The sequence below is a fragment of the Lytechinus variegatus genome, chromosome 1, assembly GCF_018143015.1.
Source record: "Lytechinus variegatus isolate NC3 chromosome 1, Lvar_3.0, whole genome shotgun sequence".
Taxonomy (NCBI): domain Eukaryota; kingdom Metazoa; phylum Echinodermata; class Echinoidea; order Temnopleuroida; family Toxopneustidae; genus Lytechinus; species Lytechinus variegatus.
Window position 1 is genome coordinate 27,252,079 of NC_054740.1, and position 19,880 is coordinate 27,271,958.

General features: G+C 35.8%; 1 protein-coding gene across 1 annotated transcript; it reads left to right on the top strand.

The window, feature by feature from the left end:
* The first annotated feature begins 1,427 nt into the window (after window positions 1-1,427).
* On the top strand, window positions 1,428-16,875 carry LOC121410355 (transcription initiation factor TFIID subunit 7-like). The gene is made up of 11 exons (XM_041602387.1): window positions 1,428-1,571; window positions 6,441-6,519; window positions 6,896-6,948; window positions 7,915-7,995; window positions 8,882-8,993; window positions 10,050-10,108; window positions 10,802-10,946; window positions 13,202-13,444; window positions 14,634-14,743; window positions 15,308-15,367; window positions 16,525-16,875. Exons 1-11 carry the CDS (start codon window positions 1,494-1,496, stop codon window positions 16,558-16,560), a joined length of 1,056 nt encoding a protein of 351 aa, XP_041458321.1. The 5' UTR covers window positions 1,428-1,493; the 3' UTR covers window positions 16,561-16,875.
* Window positions 16,876-19,880: the final 3,005 nt, after the last annotated feature.

Here is a 19,880-nt window from a genome sequence, read left to right on the forward strand (position 1 = left end):
AAGTGAACTCATCTCAGAAAGATGAAAATAACTATTGTCGATTGCAATGAGTCTCTGCTGTAGTCAACCAATTAAAAAAAATAATTTTGGTTTGTCTTATCAGAGACATTGAAAATGTTTTTTCTCAGTCCAAGAAAATGTACTTTGAATTGATGACTTTATGTTAATGTTATCACTTTCGAAGTTTCGATGACACTTTAGCCAGGTTTTCAGCGAGGTATGCTCCTTTTGAAAGACGGGTAGACCCATGTCGTCGGAAGGAGGATTAATTTAATTTTTTTGTTAAGTGGGATGTGCGATGATTTTACATCTTTTCTTTCTTCTTTTTTCTATCTGTAGGCCTACATGAATTATATTTCTTAATTTGGCAGTTTATGATTGTAAGAGTTTTTAATTGCTGTTTGTAAAATGTTGATAAAACAAAAATGAAAAAATAAACAACGCTTGCATCCGCGCGATGTCATGTGTTGTCGCCCTCTAATGTCTGGATCTGGATCTGGATGTAGTACAGTGCAGGACCGTTAGGTATAATGCACCGGGTTAGGAGAGGGCGCAAATGAGTCTAGTCGAAACGTAGGTGGCTTTCCTCGATCTTGGCTTTAAACACCTCTGGTGATGTACTGCTGACAACTTCGTTAGGGAGTTGATTCCAGGCCAACGTTGTATTCACAAAAAAAGAATTTCTTAACTGCTCTGTGTTACAATGTCTTATTGAGAAACACTTGGAATTATTTGTAACTTGTTTCTCTACCACATTAGTAGCATCAAAGTTTACAAATTTCTTAGCTTTGATATTACGTTTGGGTCTTGCTTTAATAAGAAATTTATCAACAGGAAGGGCAGGAACCAACCCCTCGACCACTTTGAAGTAGGATGTAAGTTTCAGGACTTGGCGTCTTGAGGCAAGAGTAGGCAGGTTGAGATTCTCTCTCATCTTGGTAATCGAGCCTGGTTCTCGAGAGCTGTAGTCGCCACAGATGAACCGTACTGCTCTACGCTGTGTTTTCTCCAGACATTGAATGTCCTTCTGAAGATAGGGATCCCAGACACATGCACCATATTCCAGGATAGATCTGACTAGTGCAATGTATGCTGTGCGTTTGCAATTCTGTGGGCAGAAACTTAGATTCCTTCTGAGTAAAGCAAGGACAGAGTTTGCCTTCCTCACAGCTTTGTTGATCTGGGGTGACCATTTCAGATTGTCGGCTAGTGTTACTCCAAGATATGAATGTTGAGATACATGTTTGAGTATACTGTCATTTATGGTGTAGAAGTATGAGGTTTTGGCATTTATACTCATAACTTGGCACTTGTTAGCATTGAACCTCATTCCCCAGGTGGATGCCCAGCTTTCTAATGCAGTAAGGTCCTGCTGCAGCTTATGATGGTCTCGTTGTTTGCTCGTTTGGGACGACGACGATAGAAATCTGATCTGGTACTCTGGGCAATTTATCCCATAAAAAAACTCATAATCATATCTTCTCGAAGCCATAATGACTACTACAGCTCCCAAACGAACCCAAGAACCTCTCCCCGAGGTAGAGAGTCACTTGATTCTCAGAGTTCCTCAGGTGAGTATAATTTGCTTTACGAATTCTAACTACGCTACGGTACCTAGGCCTACTTCTTGACACTGTTCCCATATGCTCTGATTTGTGTTACCAGGTACTTAAATCCGTCTTTCGATTGAGTTACTTAAGTCTTGACTTGACTCTTGACTTGAATTAGATTATTGATCTATATGTATTCTTGAAATGTAGGAAAGTTCATTCACTTGTCAACACGAAGTGCTGACATTATTGACTAGTGCACTCAATTGATGATCAATTGAGTGCTCTTGTTTAGCTCACTCCTAGTACCAATCACTCTAGGCGACACCGCAATACTTACCCGTGTTAAGAAACTGAGACTCCACTCACGCGCATTTGGGCAGCCCTAGCTTAGAACTAAGCTTTCTTTCCGTAAAAAATCTTTATTCTTATGATTCAATAAATGTTAATGAATATATAATTACTCTTAAATCGGTACTCACCGGTTCTTTTCTTGAATTTTCTGCCAAATTCCCACGCTTCTGGCTTCAATTCTGCGATGGATTCTGTTGCCATAGACAGCTACACATGCAACTCTATTTATAAATGGAGCGCCCCTTACGAGAGTTGTTAATGCCGCGGAAAAATTGTTAGGCATTTTGGCCTGTGGTCAAGGCGTTCTTTTGTTCTATTTTTTTATAGGTATGAGATCGAAATCACAGAGACTATTCACACTGTTCCATAATGATTCCGAAAGGAGGTGCAGCACCCCCCACCCACATGGGCGCAAATCCCAGGGGGACACTTCCCCCTAACCCAAAATAGTAGGGGCACATTATCAAATGTCCCCCTACTATTTTTGTTCTTTTATATATGATGGAAAGAAATAGGCCTACATCATTTAAATCGAAGTAAAACATGTATTTTGGACGAGACGACCTTCTTTTGGGGGTGATAAACCTTCCTTTTTTTTTTGTTAGTTTTTTTTTTTTTTTTTTTGCCTGTTTTCCAGCCCCTGGTCCCCTACCTTAGATTTCCACCCTTGCCTCCCACTACTCTTGATATTGTTTGCGAATCTGTTTTGTAAATTAAAGGGGAATTTCACCCTGATAAAAAGATGATGAAAATATGAGAAAAATCATTTCAAAATATCGATGAAGGTGTTATTTGACAAAAAATGGAGTTGATAGAATTTAGAATGCTTGATTTATTGTGACGTCTATAACGAGCAGTTGCTCTATCCTAAATATAAAATGCCCAAATTTCCCATTTTTAATGGTCCGTAACGACCCACTTTTTTCTTTTTGATAACAAGTATGAATTGATATAGGCCTACTAAAATGTACCATAAAAATCATTATGTATTTCTTGACATTTCATTTACTTTTTTACCATAATAATAGCTGCTTGCAAAGGCCTACGCCGTCACAAAAAAACCCGGGGGGGGGGGGGGGGGGCACTTACATTGACGAGTGGATACCATGCGCGACCAAAAAAAAACGTAAAAAGGATGTCCTTTTCACGATAGGGCACGTTACCTACGTAACGTGATAAGGGTGTCAAAAACACAAAAATAACTAAAAAAGGGTATCTATTAATTCGCTAGGAAAACCGTCGTGTTTAGGGTCTAATTTGCGGGGATGATAAAACAAAATCAAAATGTTTTATAAAGGATGTCCTTTTTGCTCCAACACTTCGTGTTTAGAGTCCGATTTGCGCGAGGTGTAGAAGGTGGGGTCGTACTAAACCAAATAAGGTAAAGCCGACGACCGAAGGACCCGTAACAATAAAACATTCCTGTACTTGTTTAGGGGTTCATTTCAGGGAATATTTGCCAAGAGTATCGTTTTGTTTCCAATACTTGTTAAGGGTAGGGTTTCACACGCCAATACTTGTTAAGGGGTGCATTTTCAGAATATGGAAATTACGTGTTTAGGGTGCTTTTCGAGACCCCATGGTCGCGCATGGTATCCACTCGTGAATGGAAGTGGCCCCCCCCCCCCGGGCAAAAAAAAAATCTTACCTTTGAAAAAGATTGGTGGGGGATGGATTTTCCTCGAACGCATACCAATTTTTTTCTGCTATTTTCATAATAAACTTTAAATGAATTCAACTTTGCACTACTTAATTTTTTCAAAGACAAAATAACAAAATTACATCTCGTCATCATCATCATCACCACTATCATTAGCATCACCATCATCATCACCACAACCGTCACCACAACCATCATCATCACCAAGATAATTTTCATCATCGTCATTGCCATCATCATCTTTTTTTTTTCTTTATTTTTTCCCCATCCCTTCTTTTTTTTTTCTTCCAATATTCCTCCTTTTTTTTAGAGCGGCACACCGTCATGCTCCCTCACTGATTATCCGCCTCTATATGCTTGGTGTTGTATAAATTGGCGAATACCTGAATGAAATACTGAAGAGAAAATAAGGAAAGGGAAAAAGTAAGAAGAAAAAGAAGATGAGGAGAAGAAAAAAAGAAAGCCAAACAAATGAAACAAAACAATGTCAAAATTTCGTAATAAAGTCTTCTACATGTACGTCAGTTTAATAATGATGTTTTCATTGAAATGAGAACAAAAAAAGAATTGAAACCATAGGCGGCGGAAGCGGGGACGTTCCCCCCTAAATTTGTTGTTGACCTTTTTTTTTTTGCTTGTCAATTTATTTTCCTACGTCCCCCCTAAAATGTTTGGGTTGAGAGCCTTTTTTTTTGCTTGTCAAAATTTGTTAGGTTGTCCCCTCCTAAAATTTGGGGCTTCCGCCGCCAATGATTGAAACAGGACTACATTATAATATAGTGTAAAGAAATAGAGGGAAGCTCCGAGACAATAAAAAGGTTGAAAAAGAAAAAAATGTGAAAACACAAAGCTCTCACAACATGAGCATAATAACAAATAATAACAAATAAGCGAGGACAAGTAGCTGAGGGACCCCCCCCCCAACTCTCTCTCTCTAGTTATCTATCTATCTATCCGACTCGATTATATAAGAGAAGAATTTACTAATCAAAATATTATGAGCAAAAAGCACGAGCTGATATTTTTTATGAATATTCAAAACTGATAGAGAGACGCAATCGAATTATTCAATTGCGACAAAATTGATGATCTGAGAATTTATTGTTTTTAGGAATTCATTAAAAGCATAAAGTTGATCAGCATTAAAATATGGCAGGCGCAACGCATGAGCTAAAGCTTTATAGGCATACACCGATAAAAAATTTTAAGTATTTTTGGTAATCATGAAAAAAATTGATATTTCATGAAAGAAAGCTCAAATCCCGAGGAGGAATATTCTTATGAATTGACTTAAAAAAAAACTGTGGTAAGCCCCATTTAATATTTGATTATAAGTCGAATAAAACAGTAAAAGCTGACAAACGTTCGCGTGATATTTGGCAACCTCCCCCCCCAAAAAAAAAATAAATAAATAAATAAAAAATAAAAAAAAGTTTTTAACTATAATAATGATCGAAGGTAATTTTGTCTCGCGTAGAACTGGACAAATGAAAAAAAGATTGTCACTAAAAAAATGAAGGTAATTTTGACCCACGTAAAATTTGGCGAGCCCCCCCCCCAAAAAAAAAAGGAAAAAAGGTTTTAACAAGCAAAAAAAGGCTAAAAAGGAGAAAGAAGAGACAAGAATAATTATGAACGAAATATCCCCATTACAAATAATGCTGTGATCATCATAAAGGAGGGGTCGCATAACTAGTATGAACAACGTATTTAATTCCAAAATATTTACTACAAATCTCAATAGGGGGATCGGGCAGAAATGCTCACCCCCACCCCCACCCCCCCCCCCGATCCGCCACTGATTCCAATCAATAATGACATTTATCTGCAATACTGATATTTTGGAATCAAGATACTGAAGATTGATACGCTTTACATAAATTATGAACGTCTGACAAAAAGATAATCTACCGATCACCTGACCGATCAGCTGACCAGTTCGCGTATCACTTCGGAGTTGATCACTCGTCGCAGCTGTGTGGAACGCTCACCGAAAATCAACAAAAAGGGCCTGAAATGTAAGTTTAATGATAATATATTTTAATTTGAACTACTTAATTAATACTTTTAATGTCTCCCCAACAAATGAAAGTCATATCACGTAACTCCAATTTGTATTAAGGCGTACATTTACCAAAGTCTTGGGTTGGAAATCAGAACAGCATTGTCTAACCCATATTTTTGGGTAATGTCGCCTATGAGGTCCATACATGTTAATGTTTGGACCTCATTGGTACTAGGAGTGGTACCAATGAGGTCCAAACATTACATGTATGGACCTCATATAGCCTATAGGCGACATTACCCAAATTATGGGTTAGACAATTCAGTTCTGATTTCAAACCCAAGACTTTGGTAAATGTACGCCTTAATACGAATTGGAGTTATGCGATATGACTTTCATTTGGTGGGAAGACATTTGTTTCTTAAAAAAATGAGTTGAAATTAAAATGAATTACTATTAAACTTACATTTCAGGCCCTTTTTGTTGATTTTCCCTGTCATTGCCGTCTCTGTCCCGCAGGGGTAAGTGAAAAAAAAAGTTCCCATAAAAAGGCATTTAACAACAAGGACAAACTCAATTTATCAAGACATGATTTGTCTTATTTAAGTCCATATCAAATCTATGGCAAAGGCGAAATTCTGAATTTGAAAATCAAGATCGAAGCCAAATTTTGCCCCCATTCCCTGATGCTCAATGTGGCTTAGGTTAAGGATTGTTATTTCAGAAAAGATTTCTAAATTTTGACAAAAATTGAAGGGAAAATAGTTTGCTAACATCGCCAGGTGCGAAAGTGCACTTGTGCCGACTATTATTGAAAATAAATTTGAGGGCATAATATCTGTTTTCATCCCCCTTTGTACCGTCTCTGTAGCACTGTGCTGAAGATTTGAAAAGACTGGTCCAATCTGGCAGTCAGATGTTAAAGGATTATCTGAAAATTGAAACTCACTGTAAGTAGATTTGCACTCCAATGTATGCTTGTTTTTTGTAAATAATCCTTTTGGAACTGTTTTTGTATATTTTGTGTTTTAGATAATAACATAATTTGGGATACAAATTTTATTCTAAGCTTGTTAGTGGCATACCATTATCCATGAAGGGGGAAAGTGTCGTGTACATGTATATACCTGCATCAACCTAATCCTTTTGTCAATGTATTAGATACCTTAATCCGTTAAACTATTTTTAATAATGGTTATATGTTGTGCCTTTTTTCAAAAATTTTAAATACTCTGTGCTTACACCATGGACTTTAAACCCATTCATATTGCTTTTATTCCATACATACAATAACAAACTTGTTTGACTTTCATTCCTATATTTTAGCTGATATGAGGCACGCTCTTGTTCATATCGATGACGACACCTTTGCTGCGAAGGTAAACATTCTTTCTACTTGTGTAAGATATTTGCAATCATTTCATAGATAAAAAGAAGAGAAAATATTACAATTTGTTGTTATTTAATTGCTTAAAAAATCTGAATTCAACCAAGATGGCAAGTTGCTCTTTCTAAAAAAAAAATGTACCCTGTGTATATGATCTGCAAAGGAGATGAGGGAATGTTTTGGACAGATAATATGAGAGTTGTAAATTTCAGAAAAGGTTATCTCTAAATTGGCCCCATAGATATAAATAATTTTGTGATGTATTGTGAGGTAGGAAGACCTTCATAAGCTTCAATGTGCAACATTACTAAAATTAATACTTAATCAAAAGTTTTATTCAGATTGATATTTCCTTTCATGACATACAAATATCTCAATATTTTATAATTGTTGTGTTTCATTACCACCTTGAAGGAATGATGCTATCCTAAACTTAAAGTTCTGATAACCAATGAAGGGAAGTCTTTACCACTTGTCATTATCTGCTCAACAAGTAGCCATTATGAGATTTACATAGTCTACAGTGATCTCATTTGAGAACAGTCACAGCTTTCCTTTTGAACTTCACTTTTCTGTGTGTTTTTATCTTGCTGATAAATACTTTTAATTTAAGGTCAGATTTCCTTTTTAGCTGCTGCAAAATATTGATGGGTTTTACAGCTTAACATGAATGAAAACATTGAACAACAAAACAGTGAATGTTTACCATAGTGATGCAAATAATTTTTGAAGCATGGTAGATCACTATGCATCATCAAATTGGCAAGAAGTAGGCGAGGTAGGTGGGGTAGAATTTAGTAAAATTGCACATCATGCCACATAATGATGCACAAAATAACAAAGAAAATCTTATCACTTCCTGAAGGGGAGGATGGGGTCATTGAATCTATAAATATTTTGCCTATTTTATTGGTATATGTATTATTGTTTCTTCCCTTTTTATCCATTTCTCACTCAGGTTGTTGATTTACCATGTATGATAGAATCTCACAAGACACTTGACAAGAAGACTTTCTGGAAAACAGCTGATATTTCTCAGGTACTTTTTTCCTTCTTCCTGGGGCAGAAATTTTCAATTCCTTCCCCTCAGCCTAATTCTATTGATATGAGTTTCAATAGATTATTTCAATGTGTGATTTATTTGCTCTCATAAATATGATCTTTATAATTATTTTGTACAATGGTAAATTAATTTATCAGGCTTTGGGATGTGTTTTTGTTTTGTTTCATAATTTGAATCATTCTATAGCTACCACAGGGTACTCCTAAATGTTAGCATCAGGAATTGAATTTAAATGAGGTGTTTAATAAAAGGGTACTCCATGTTGAAAATTATATCTTACAGCCCAGCGCAAACGAAGCGATGCAATGAGACACAATTTTTTAATAAATCACATTTTGCATTAAATATGAAAGTTTCTTTGAAGTTCTGCATAATGTTAAGAGTAATAAAATCAGAATTTTGCTTTCCGTCAAGCCGTGTGCTCGAGGTAAAGTCAATATCCGCTTGAAGTCGCAGCAGATGATTGAATAGAATTTGCTTTTAATCCTACAGGGAGGCCCAATGTAGACTGAATTTCGATTTTAGTAGTCCTACCACTTTTCTTAACTCTGATTGCTAAGATTTTATTGGTTGGAAAGCACAAGTGGGGAGATGACATCATCAGTTTGCTCATTAAGCAGTCTTGGAGACATGCATAGAACCGTTTCAACAAAATAACGCAAATCTTTAGGATGCCATTACTTTGTCATTCCTTGTCCGAATTTTAATCAAATTTTCAGTGTTTGGTTTGTCTGATATTTGTTTTTCCATTCAAATCATATTATTTCCAGCCTGGAGTACCCCTTTCATTGTTCTTAGTGAAAGTCATTTAAATCCAAGTCCACCCTTTTAAGCCAAAAGTACATTATTATTCCTTATTCAGATGCTAGTGTGTAATGTTGAAGATGCCCCTATTCTCCCAGATGAAGAGGCTAAACAAGGACTCACCAAGAAACCAGAAAAGGTCGACAAGAAGTTCATCTGGAAGCATGGAGGTGAGTATTACTCACACTATTGGGATTTGGCTCCCGTGAAATTTGAATGACTGTGTCACAAAATTGTGATAACACCATTGGATATGTATTGTTAAGAATTGCATGCACTGGTTATGATGATGGCCTCTTGTGCACACTGTAAAATCTCAATGAAACTTTTGAGCTGTGCGCAAAAACTTGCCTCAAAGAAACTCTTGTATCTTGTTTTCTATTCAATAAAACAACTTTAACAAGTTTGACAGTATGAAGAGAAAGAATTGCTCTTTCAAATAAGCTAAGTTTCTATTTTTTTTTGCTTTTTGAAGACCAAATTACTTTCAGGGCTATTTATCGAGAATCTTCCCTGGCGACTTATTGTTGGTTTGGGGGTGTCTGGTCACAATTTACTAATGACAAGTAATATTGGCCAAATATGTGTTTGAGATGAGGATGGTTGATTAAAAAGTTACAAGGATCCATGTCACTATCTTTATATACCAGTAGTACATATCATTTTGCACGGGCATTGTAATACCATGTTACTATCTCATATGATACACATCATTTTTCTCAGGCATGAAAATTAAAGTAACCATAAAAATTATAATGATGATAACATTTGTATATTACCTTTTCTCAAGAGAAAATAAAATGGTGATATGGATCCTAATCAAATGATTCGTTGGAATCTGTCACATGACTAATAATTTGTTTAAAGCTAAATGGAAGATTTGCTAAAGATAGTTGATATGACAACCAGGATGTCCCTATACTATAAAATATATAATACACAGCTTTTTGCTTGGGCATTAAAATACCATAATTATAATAATAAAAACATTTACATAAAAAAGCAACTGCCTTTTCTAAAGAGATGCAAAGTGCAAAAACTGAGCCATACTTGCTACCTATGAAACAGTCCAAGATTCCAGGTAACTCATGCGTATAATTCTTACCAATGCCGTCAATGATGTGCATTATATATAAAATGGATAATGTTTCCTAAAAAATTGTTTTCCTGCTCTTATATACCTCTTTATTCATATTTAATTTGATATTTTTGCTTTTTCTTTACAGTCACTCCACCCCTGAAAAACGTGAGGAAAAGACGGTTTAGGAAAACAGCTAAAAAGAAGGTAAAGAATTAATCTCACGTATCATCTTTAGTTTCTGTGTAGTTTGTGATTTAAAGTTATAATTGCTTTTGAATGAAGTGATCAAAACTTTGATCATTTGTATCTTATTGTACAGAATGTTCCAGAAAAATGAAGCCAAACAAAGAATTGTTGATGATTTATCAGAAACAATAGTAAATCACAAATACGATAAACTAACCTGTCAGTGTAAAGCTTAGAATTTTCTCATCCAAGTTTTGACTGCTGTAATTTAGACGATTCCTCATTCATGAACGAGTGAATAAAAAAATTTGAATGAAGGATACCAAAAAAGTGAAGGACAGCATCTGAATTTCAAAAAGAAATCTCATGTTTACTGAGTTCAATGTATGCTCTTTAAGTTGGTACCTCAATCACTTTAAAAATGATCAAAAAATAAAGTGCTGTTTATTTAAAATTGTGCTTGAATAAGTTGAATTCCAACAATTTTATGAAATGAGGACATTTCAAAGGCTTTTTTTTTTAAGAGAAGAAGCGTTAAAAGCTGAAAAATATTCTAGAAATTATTCATAAATCTATGATACGCATTTGACTACTTGAGTAGCATGTTTGTATTTAGCGCTGCTTTTGGTAGGAATCAACTTGAATTTTGGATGACATGGGCCCTTCGAGAAAGAAACCCCCCTTAAATTCTGTTTATCTTTGGCCTTGTAGTATATTGAGGCTCCTGATGTTGAGGAAGAGGTGAAGCGATTACTGCGGATGGACAGTACTGCCATTAAGATCAAATGGGAAGTCCTAGCTGAGGAAGACATTAAAGATGATAAGAATGATGATAGCATGGGATCTCCTCCTCATGGTGAGTGAGATCAAAGTCATATATTTTTAATATTATAAGTTAGTGAAGTTTGATTATAGCGTGGGAAGTCGCGGACTTGTGGTTCTGACTTTTATCTTTCAGTCAGAATCTGGTGGGTTTGAATCCCAGCCATGGCATGTTTTTCCTTCAGCAAGATGTTTTACCCACATTTTGCTGCACTCAACCATGGTGAGGTGAATGGGTCCCCGACAGGATTGATTCCTTTAGTGCACTGGGTGCTAGAAGGCAGCTCTTACTAAAGCCGGGTAATGATAATAATGCGCCTTGGATTATATTATTTTGAGATAGATGGCGCAAATTGCCTATTATTCCTGGGCCCCGTCTTACAAAGAGTTACTCGAGGTCCCACGCAATGTTCACAAAGACAAAAATACACTGGCAATTTTTAAAGGAAATCTCAGCATCTCTAAAAGAATCTGCCACATAAGAAACACGATCCTGAGTTGCGTGTTTTGAATGTTTTTTTTTGTGTGTGTCGTAACTTCTCCCTTACGCCGTACAATCTGCGGGTTGGAGGATGGAGTCGATCTGGCTCGCATCCCGCAACTGGGGGCATACCCACAGGTTAAACTGTACCGAAACGGGTCCAGGTTCCAACACTAGCTTCAGCTATATGCAAATCCATCAATGTCATCAATGTTTTATTCAGGAAATTTGCACTCTGTCATTTGTAAAACAAAAGCATGCAAAATTTTCAAGAAAACAATGAATGTTTTATTATACACTGTACATCATATCTAGAAAATATTTTGAACAAACATGCATTTTAGATGTTGACGTTGTTGGCTTTCCATAGTTGTGATAGATCCGATCGATCAATTGCAACTCTTTGTAAGACAGAGCACTGGTGTCGGCTTTCATGGGAAGTGACTTATTATTTGCTAACCCCAGACTTGGGGAAAAGGCTTTGGAAATTTCTGTAACAGGGACTACTTTGATGGGGGGGGGGGAAGCAAACTCAATGTACCAACGAGAAAATTCTTTGACCAAGCCTGCCTAGCCTTGAGCATAGTGGGTAGCTATTATGCCAGGGAAAATGAGATATGGCTTTTCATGTTACCATAAGGTAATGTCCAGTGGCATTAAATCATTGTCATATTTTGACAGTGATATTTGATACTAAGAGAGTTGCAAGTAGGCCTGGGTTGGAATGGACGGAATACCGTAATCCCTCTGATGTGTGTGGGTTCCGGTATTCCAATAAAACAATGTAATACATAACAAATAGTTTAACATTTTCTCCTTCTGAATATCTTAAAGGGGAAGTTCACCCTGATAAAAACTTTGTTGTAAAAATAGCAGAAAAAATAGTAAAAATTATTGATGAAGGTTTGAGGAAAATCCGTTAAAGAATAAGAAAGTTATTAGAGTTCAAAGTTTTGGATTTGTGACGTCATAAACGAGCAGCTGCCCCATGTGTTATGTAATATAAAATGCATGAATTTCAAATTTTTTATGGTTCCTGATGACTTAATTATGTTTTCTATTCATGATCGGGTGTGAAATGATTTGTCTATTGATATACAAAAGGTACAGTGAAAACCATTTTGAATTTTCTGAGAAAATGACATTTCATTGATTTTTTACCATTCGCTATGTAGGAATGCTGCTCGCATATGACGTCACAAATCAAATAATTGAAATTCTAATAACTTTTTAATTATTTGATGAATTTTTCTCAAACCTTCGTCAATATTTTTTATTATTTTTTCTGCTATTTTTACAATAAACTTTTTGTCAGGGTGAACTTCCCCTTTAACATCATTATCGAGTATGTTTTATTCAGTCTTACCAATCATAACCTAGGTTTCTTTGTTAAGTTTCAGGTGATCACCAAGAAAAATATGATGAGAAGACAGGGAAAATACTTGCCGATGTTTACTTGGCCATCTTGTTTTCTTTGTTAGTAGCTAGGCAACGAGACACATATAGATGGCGGCAGGCTCTCTAATGATATAACAATAATGGCCAAATTAGCTAAGCATTGTAGCTGATCTTATGACAGCTATAACGCCATTACAATTTAATTTGCTTTAATACCTATGAAGAGGAATGAAAAAGCCATCAATTTTCATTTAGGAATTAATGACGAGTCAGAATCTTGGACGCTTTATTCCAGGATTCAGGCTTCTCATTGTTAGCGTTTTATTCCAATTTTGGGTCTACACCAATCCTAGGGTGTGCGATAGCCTTAAGAGTTGATTATAAATTGTGAGTCCATTTGCTTTATATAGGTGACATTATCCACGACATGTTTGGCGGCGATGTCTCCGACACAGACGATGAGATGGAAGACGACGAGGAAGACATGGACGTCAACATCGAGGACCTGGAGGATGGGATCGGAGTGAGCCCTCGTGTGTTGATGGAAGGGGAGGATTCCAGGACAGCATTTTCTGATGCTGGTATGGCCGGCGACGACGAGGAAGACAACGATGGGGAGGACGATGAGGATTCCGACGGAGGACAAGAGGAAAGTAAGTTGATCCGGGATCTGCAGCATTAAGCTTAGCCATTGATCATGGGTATTGATTGTACACAATAGTCAATGCAATCAATTAAGAATTTAACTTTGTTGAATTACTGTTACCATATATTAATAACAACTTGAAATATGATTGTTATATCTTGGCAGTCTATCACTTTTATATTCTTCTCTTTCTTTCCATTCTTCCTTATTCTTACAATTTTATTTTGTTTTCTTGGCTGCAAAACCATTTTAAAGGTGCTTCAACCAATAAGGCTTTTAGCTCACGTAATACCTTTGTATGTTCATTATTTACTTTTGTTTTATATTATGTGTGTATTCTTTTACATTTTACATTGTGTACATTCATGAATCATTGAAACCTGCCCCACAATCAATTAATCAATCATTAAGCTCATGTTACTGGGCCAAGAAGATTGTCTGTGGGTTTCTTTTCTTTCTTTTTGTCTAAAGGCTTGATCCCACTGCATTTACGGATTCAGAGAAGATGTAAAACAAAAAGAATCTTGCCGTCCGTTGGAAAATGTTATGTTTCCATTGTGTACTCTTTCCATACGTATTTCATATGTTCTATATCCATTGAGCATCCGTCCATTGTGATTTCATTGTATGGTTGTACACGTTTGTATATGAATGACTTGTGAAGGAGATCCTTTTTTATAGAAATTACATGTAGTACATATCCATGAATATTATGATCCATCCAGTAGACTTGAAATATTTATCAGTTACAAATCCTTTACTGGTTATTTGTGAAAATTGTGAAGTTGAAACTCACAATTCTCTTTAGTCGCGACATTTCACCAACCACTGTTGGCTTTGTCAGGCGTAAGAAACACCAGCATGTCTTTCCAAGTGAATCTGCGTCCAGATCAGTAGACCTGTAGCGCCACTTGGTTCCCTAGGGGCGGGAAGTTAGTATAAGTTATCACCTATTTATATGGTTTATAATTTATCTTTGACATCAAATAGGAAAATGAATGATTGGATAATTGAATGTAAGTATGAATCGGTAGATGGATGGATTAAATGATTGATTGATTGATTGAATGAATGAATGAATAAATGAATGAGTTGATGAAGTAAAGAGTGGATAAATGGATATATAAATGGATGAACATATGGATAGAAGGATTGATAAATTGTGTATTTTTTTCATATTTTCCCTTACTCCCTAGATGAGCTTGCAAAGAGACTAGTAGAATTGGAAGGTGAACTCTTGGAACAAGAAAGCAGAAAGAAGACTTTAGAAGAATCTGTTGCCAGTTTAGACAACCCTATGCTCAAGGTACTTATATTACTTTTTACATTTGTATATTTGCAGCTTTTTTAATGTGGAAATTAAAGGGGGAAATTCAGCAAACACACAAAGGAATAGAATAGGGAAATCAAACAAGTATAATGCTAAAGATTTCATTAAAATCGGATGTAAAGTAAAAAAAGAAAATTGTGACATTTTGAATTTTACATGCACCTAACACAGATAATCATGTATGGGACTACACCTAAATCAGCCCAACACTTTATATACTTTTAATGATAGGGGCAATTGAAGGGAAATCGTTTGACGTGGACAATATGTGTTTATGATATTCATCCTAAATATCAAAAGAATTCAATAATAGTGAAAATTATGTATTTTAGAACCGCTAAAAACAAGAATTACCGTAATGTTTATAATCATACTTCAATCATTCAAGAACAATAGAGAAATTGATTGGGGGAAAGGGTTTGTTTTAATTAAGGGAAGATTTGATGCCAAGAATACTGATAGCTCAAGTGTTATATTACCAATATTCACAATGATTATTTCTGACTTTTCCCACAACTTTTGTTTTTTCTGTAATCCCAGCAACGATTTCAATCTCAGCTCGATGAACTGCTAGCAGACATGAAAAAGAAACAAGAGGAGGTAAGATCAGTTACTATGACAATCAGAGGAAATCTGTTGTTACAAGCCCTGGGGTTGGGGGAGTTACTCAAATTATAAAATGATACCTATGTGCCACACCAAAAAAAAAAAAAAAAATTGGGGGCTCTGGAACTAAACTTTGGTGGTCTTATAAAATGGGGGTCTCTGGAACTACTATAGGATTGACGAATGCTAAAAGTGCAATGCTCTGGAATGGTGCAAATTCTCTATTTCAGAGCGTTGTATGAATATACATGTAATTGGTTATTACGTTTTGGCACGATGGACCAATCAGTGGTCTCCGAATCCTGTCCATCAAGCGCTGCCGAGAGTATAAGCGGGCGCTGGAAAAGAAATGGAATTGAGGTTCTTTGAAACTGGAAAAAATAGGAACTTCTTTGGCTTTCTAAATTGGTGATGCTCTGGAATGGAAATTTATGTTGAAAATGGCACATACGTATCATACATTTCTACTAAGTATTCCCCCCCCCCCCCGCTGAGAACAGATTTATCTTTGAATTCTTTCATATTTTATTCATAACTATTGCATAAATATTCATGGTGTGCCATTGCCAGCAAAGACTTTTTTTTACTCTCACCTGAACAAAGTTAGGCAGAGACCGAGTAATCACTTTTCCTGTTGGTCTGTTTAGTCTGTTAGCCCGTTGGTCTGTTAAAATAATGCTCATGTTTTTGTTCAACTTCCTTTCATTTTGTTATTTTTTCATCAATTATTATGATATTTTGTTCATATGATCCTTGGGTAATACCGCATGTGTGGCAATGAGGACGATGTGTCAAAGGTCATCTAGGGTTGAAAAAGTCAAGTTTTTGTTCAACTTGCTCTTATTTCTTTATTTCTGCATCGATTGTGTTTACTTTCATGAGGATGATAAAATCAACGGTCATCCAGGGGTCAAAAGACCATATTACATATTTTATTGATCACTTAATCAGGAGAAACTTGGGGTTCGCTCGTAAACCATCTTATTTACTTTAATTGTACTTCCATAACCTATTAGTTTCATTTAGGGAATTACACTTGCATGTAGCCTCATGGCTCTTTTCATCAAGTCCCCAGTTAAATTTCAATTGTATCTACTTTATGTTCATGCAATCACTTGTGCATCTAATAAATTTTCCTTTTTTTCCTGCAGGTTGAAACCCTACAGTCAATCGTCGGCAACAGATGATCCATTCACAGCTTCCGTTTGTCAGAGAGAAACAAGTGGAACTGAATAGAAAGGTCACTTTTCAAAGACACTATAAGCTACAGAAGACATAGGAAAGCATTTCATGCAAGGAGTTGCTGGACCTTTTGGCTGCTTTGTTGCCATAGAAACTGATTCCCAGCCAATCGAAATCAAGTAAAGTCATCAGATCTGACAAAATGTCAGGCAGAAGATATTGATTAAATGCTTTCCTGCCAAAAGCTTCATTGTATTACTGTCTGCAAATGGAGACTAGATTCAGGTCTGCAAATTCACAGACTAGAGAAATATTAAGAAGCTGTTGTTAGTATCAAGGACTGCAAATAGACACTAGAGACATATATGGAAGCATCATGTTGTTGTTAGTTTCAAGGTCTGCAAATAGAGAATACATGTAGGTACATTTTTTTATAAACAAAGCCGAACAGAGAATAGAGACATTAATAGAAGCATCATGGCATTATTATTATCAAGGTCTGGAAATTTAGAGACTAGAAACATATTTGAAAGAAGCATAATGTTCTTAATATCAAGGTCTGGACAAAGAGACTCGTATCATGGCCTATAAACAAAGACTAGATTCTGGTCTGCACATTCAGACTAGGGACATTTGTGAAAGAATCGTATTAATATCAGAGTCTGCAAATCAAGAATAGATTCAAGTCTGCAAATACAAAGACCAGAGACTCATTTGAAAGCACTATTGTGTTCTTAAATTATTATTATCAGATGTTCCTATAGCATCCTTTGGCAAGGCCTTAATCTATAATTCGCCACTCCCCAACCAAGGTATCAAATGAGTACCTGGTGGGTGTTTCATAAAGCTGTTCGTAAGATACGAATGACTTTATGCACAACTGGTGACCCCTTCCTGTGCTACATGATACATCCCTATGTCATTCATTTAGGACATGTTCCAGTCGTTCGTAAAGTTGTGCGTAACTTTACGAGCAGCTAAATGAAACACCCACCAGGACTCCGTAACACAAAGGTTTGCGATTAATCGCAAATATGCAAGAAGCGCACTGATTGGTCCCTGGTCAGTATTTCAAACCTAATGCGCGTGTAACATTGATATTGATTGGTCAGTTCATTTAGCGATTGATCGCTAATCTTTGTGTTACGGAGCCTTGGTAGGTGTTTCATAAAGCTGTTTGTAAGATACGAATGACTTTACGCACAACTGGTGGTCCTTTCTTGTGCTGTGTGATGTCCCTATGTAATTGAACACGTTCCAGTCGTTCATAAAGTCATGCATAACTTTATGAACAGCTTTATGAAACACCCACCAGATCGATCAAACTTTTACCCCGGGACTTTCTCCTGCACGTTTGCGTCCCCCCCTTTCCCTTTGAAACAACTGGCTGTTTATGATAAAATGTGCATTATACTGAAATTAAATCATGTTCAACAGGTTAAAAATACAGAGCATTGTTATATGTGAAAATTTTTGCTCTGTTGATGAAATGATTTAATTTTTAGGGGTTGCCTGAGATCGGTAAAAAAAAGATGGGGATTTTGAGAAAGCAGTGGTGAGAGTGACTGATGTGTGGTGTGAAGCTGATGGACAGGAAGAAGACTCAAGGACTTGAAGGGGAAGTAAGTTCACCCTGACAAAAACTTTATTGGAAAAATAGAAGAAAAATAAATATTGCAGAAGGTTTGAGGAAATTCCTTCAAAGAATTAAAAAGTTATTCGAATGTTAATTATTTGATTTGTGATGTCATATGGGAGCAGTTTTAGTACATATCGTGAGGTAAAAAAAATCAATGAAATATATATATCATTTTCTCAGAAAATTGAAAATGGTTTTTATTGTACCTTCAGTATAACAATAGACAAATCATTTCAAACCTGTTGCTAAAAAGAAAGCAAAACTAAGTCATAAAAAACCATTAAAGAATTGAAATTTATGCATTTTATATTACATAACATATGGGGCAGCTGCTCTTTTTTGGTGTCACAAGTCCAAAACTTCAAATTGTAATAACTTGATATTTACATGTAATGGATTTTCCTCAAACCATCGCCAGTGTTTTCATTATTTTTTCTGCTATTTCTCCAATAAACTTTTCTTCAGGGTAAACTTCCCCTTTGATGCATATGTTGGGTTTAGAAGAGTTGGATCAGATCAGATGCCGAATGAGAAGAGATTATTTTGAGGTGGCTGGTCAGAGGGAAAGGGGGGGGGGCAAAGAAAACAAAGAAGCAAGTGGTGGAGGAGAGTAGAAGGGTTGGGAGAAGGATGCACCAATGGTGAGGGAGATCGTTGTAAGAAATAAATCCGGCTCACCATGGGTAGCCAGATTAGTCGGGGACAAAACTAGATTTTAAAACCTGAACTGCTGCTACTATAAAGCAAGAATACCAAACAGTCCTTTTGAGCAGTGTTATTGCAAACAAAAACATCCTCTCAACTACAGATCCTTTCATGAAAAGTCTTTCAAAAATCTTGTTCATTCTATTCAATAGGTGAACTGTCAACATAATAACACAAGAAAACAGATAAAAGTATGCTATTAAGCTAGGCAGTATGGACGCTTTATTTACAATTATATCATGGCACTTCATGCAAAGTCAACAAAAACCTTCATGAACATTTAAATACATTTAATTCAAGAAGGGTATAAACATTACCTCACATTTTAAACATTAACAATACAAATATTTCAAAATTATTCCCATCCCCACCATTCTTTGTTGGATAAAAAAGAGAGCTGACTTCTTGTTTTATACAGAGGAAGTTCACCCTTATAAGTTGGTTTTAATAAAAGAAAAATGTTAAGAATATATATTGTATGAAACCCATAAAAATAACAGATAATGTTTAAAGATTTTAATTTGTGATGCCATAACCCCAACCAAATTATTTAAGAACTTTACGATTAAAATTGTTTTTCCTACAGATGGGGATATGAAACGATGTGTCTAATGATATATCCCCCGTACAAATTGTAAAGAAGATGGTATTTTGTGGAATTTATGTCACATGACATACAGACGGACTGCTAGACTGACATCACATTGCTTTAAAACTTCTTAACTCTATTATTTCTTGAGGGGTTTTCATCAAATTTTCACCAACATTTTTCTGTATTTTTTCTGTTTTTTCAAAACTTACCTCATCATCTGGCTGAATATCTCCTTTAAATCAGACACAACAGGAATGGTAGATGGAATATATTTTGTAAGATTTGATTTGCACTTCCTTGGGACCTTAAAAAACTTATTGTCATAAACCATGATTGAAATATCAAAGCTACATGTACTATCAGAAAGATAAGTCCTTTTCAAGACTAAC